The sequence below is a fragment of the Montipora capricornis genome, chromosome 7, assembly GCF_036669925.1.
Source record: "Montipora capricornis isolate CH-2021 chromosome 7, ASM3666992v2, whole genome shotgun sequence".
Classification (NCBI taxonomy): Eukaryota; Metazoa; Cnidaria; class Anthozoa; order Scleractinia; family Acroporidae; genus Montipora; species Montipora capricornis.
In genome coordinates, this window is record NC_090889.1 from 43,263,469 (window position 1) to 43,266,541 (window position 3,073).

The 3,073-nt window shown below is 40.2% G+C and overlaps 1 protein-coding gene across 1 annotated transcript; it reads left to right on the plus strand.

The window, feature by feature from the left end:
• The first annotated feature begins 261 nt into the window (after positions 1-261).
• On the plus strand, positions 262-774 carry LOC138056043 (uncharacterized). The gene has a single exon (XM_068901892.1). It carries the CDS (start codon positions 262-264, stop codon positions 772-774), a length of 513 nt encoding a protein of 170 aa, XP_068757993.1.
• The last annotated feature ends 2,299 nt before the right edge of the window (positions 775-3,073 follow it).

Consider the following 3,073-nt stretch of genomic DNA (forward strand, 5'->3'; position numbering starts at 1 on the left):
GACTTCGCTGACGACTTGGCCCTACTATCACACAACCAAAGACAGATGCAGGACAAGACCACCCACCTGGAGATAACATCAGCCGGGACAGGGCTCAACATCAACAGAAAGAAGATGGAGCTGATCAAGATCAACACCACCACCAACACTCCAGTCACAGTCAGTGGAGAGCCCATCAAGTAGGTGGAGTCATTCGTCTATCTGGGAAGCGTGGTTGACCGACAGGGAGGAACAGACTGAGATGTAACTGCCAGGATCGGTATGGCCAGAGTAGCATTTGTCATGCTCAAGAGCATCTGGGCTTCCAAAGAGATCAGCACAAGAACCAAGCTGCGCATATTCAACTCCAACGTCAAGTCCATTCTGCTGTCCGAGTGCGAAACATGGCAAACGACAAAGACAATACATACAACAGAGGATTCACACATTCTTCAACGCCTGTCTGAGGCGCCAGAGAAGATCCGAAATGAGGACCTGTGGGAACGAGCGGGGCAGAAACCAGTGATTAAGCAGATTCTGCGGAGGAAGTGGGGCTGGATTGGACACACCCTTAGGAAGGCAGCGTCTAGCACCACACGCCGAACACTGACCTGGAACCCACAGGGGAAGAGGAAGAGAGGTCGGCCTCGCAACAGCTGGAGCCGAGACACTGAGGCAGTTATGAAACAGAAGGGAAGCAACTGGACAGGACTGGCCAGAGAAGCCCAGAATAAAGTGCGATGGCGAGGGGTTGTTGATGGCCTATGCTCCACCAGAAACGATGGGCTTGATTGATTGATTGATTGATTGATTGATTGATTTACTTATTTATTTATTTATTCATTTATTTATTTATTGCTTTTGGTTTTGCATTACTTCACTCTGTGATTGGTTCAAAGTTCTTGCGCCACTTCTTGAACCAATCAGAAGTGAAACCAAAACCAATCGTGGTTCGCACGTGCACATTTTCCCGCGTTTGTGTCAGCAGCTTCACCTGTTTCTCCTTCTATTGAGGGATAACTCAAGGCAAGGCAAGGCAAGGTGTCAGCTTGGTGTAACTACTTCGAATTTTGATTGGTTTACTGGATTTTTTTCCGTCCTTTTTCATTGGCGAAAGTAATGACTGGTTTTGGTTTTACGACACTCGATTGAAACTCGCTCTGTTGAGCCTGAAAACGTTGTTACCATGTTGTCAAAGTTGTTTTGTACACTAAGTTCGACTATTAACTGAGTTGATCTTCAGTGTATCATTCAATTAGTAAGTCACATTGTTGATGTTAGAAAAACGTCCCTGAGTACTTGGGTTAATTACCCTGTTAGACCAAAGTTTTACTTTTCAAGTGAAGCTATGATGTTCGCAGTTGTGAATGCACTTTTAACAGTTGCGTAAAAAAACCTGAAGAATTCCGACTAGGACTTCAACAGGGTTTGAACCCGTGACCTCGCGATACCGGTGCGACGCTCTAACCAACTAAGCTATTGCTGCGCAACTGCGAGGGTCATAGCGTCACTTGATTTCATATCCGCAGTTCAATATGTGATTCATTTCATATATCATTTCTTTCAGTTTTACTTTTCTTTTTCACAAAAACGAAAGAAATCAAATGAGTAAAATAAAGACGTTCTTAAGAACGGTGCCTACTATTGTTATTGCGCATACGTTCTACGCATCTCCAGATAATCGGATTTCCTATCGCCGATGCTTACTAATACAGGGATATTTTTGCGCAGTTTAAAACTATCCGGAGAAAGTAGATCTTAGTAAGTACTCTTGGTATCCAAAAAGAAAATTGGGGGTAACCATGCATTTTTGAGAGATAATGAAGCTTCAATTTGAGAAAGAACGCCATACATTGCTTTGTATTTTAAAGATTTTTACAAATATCATTCATGAATTATCTTTAAAAAATGCATGTTTACCCCCAATTTTCTTTTTGGATTTCAATAACACTTGTTAAGATCTACGTTTCCTGCATAATCACACACCGAGGCAAAAATATATTTAATTAGTAGGCAACGTCCTTAACTGAATGTCAGCGTCAGCATGTTCTTAACGTGATTTTGGTTAATCTCTTCCCGAACGTCCTTAAAGACCTCTTCATAATGGCCGCCAAATGAAATATTCTTTTGTTTTTAATGCCAGTAAGCCTTTCTAGCCTCTCTACCAAGAGCAAATTTCCAAAGAATGTCTATTCCAAACTGAGGGTAGTAGGTCTAATTAACATATATGCAAAATCATGTAAAAAATGTGGTACAGTTTAATGCTCCTAATCTGCTTATTAATAAACCCGGAATAAATTAAGAGTGATCAGGCATTTTTTCTTTCAAGCTCTGAATTAGATATACAAGGAGTACGAAAATTACTGAGTGAGTCCTAGTATACCGGAGCTCCTCTGTTACTTTTGTAAGTGTATAGCAGACTGCGTTGATACGACTAACATAATGTAACTAGTAGCAACTATCGCTAAGTGCCAAAGAGACAGTCAATGTAATACACAGTTTGCAGATTTGGAACAGAGTGCCATTTTTGGAACCCAATAATAGTTGTAATTTTCAAAGAACTGCAACTCAACTTATCAAAGTTAACAATAACGCAGTCACTTTGCATCGAAAAACAGTGTAAATTATAAATATCAACGTGTTTTGCAATAATGTTGAAAGTACTACTGTAATTTCTGAACGGCCGTAATTTTAACAGGAATGTACAATAATTAAGCTGGATAAAATCAATGCCATGAACAAAATCGCCAAAGTGTTTTCAGTGTGAAATAGGTCATGTTGCATGAAACATGACGGTTGTTTCACTTGTCTTACCACATACGGGGCAAAATTACTGAATGCTGATTGGCTGCGACGGAGAACATTTTTCCATAATCACGAGGGCTCTTTTGTTAATCAAGAAGGCATCATTACTTAATCCTGATTGATTAACAGTTGTTTATCAAGAGCAAGCGAAGTTGCGAGAGAATTTTCTTCCAGATCAAACTACTTTTTTTGTCCACATATAAATTACATTTTAAGCACTATTTCTGTTGACAGCAAGGATTTATTGAATTGAACTTTAACTGAATAGGAACGTGTTGATTGTCATCTG

What these genes read in the sequence shown, in the direction of transcription:
- LOC138056043 (XM_068901892.1), top strand. Translation starts at nt 262, where the DNA reads ATGGCCAGAGTAGCATTTGTCATGCTCAAGAGCATCTGGGCTTCCAAA.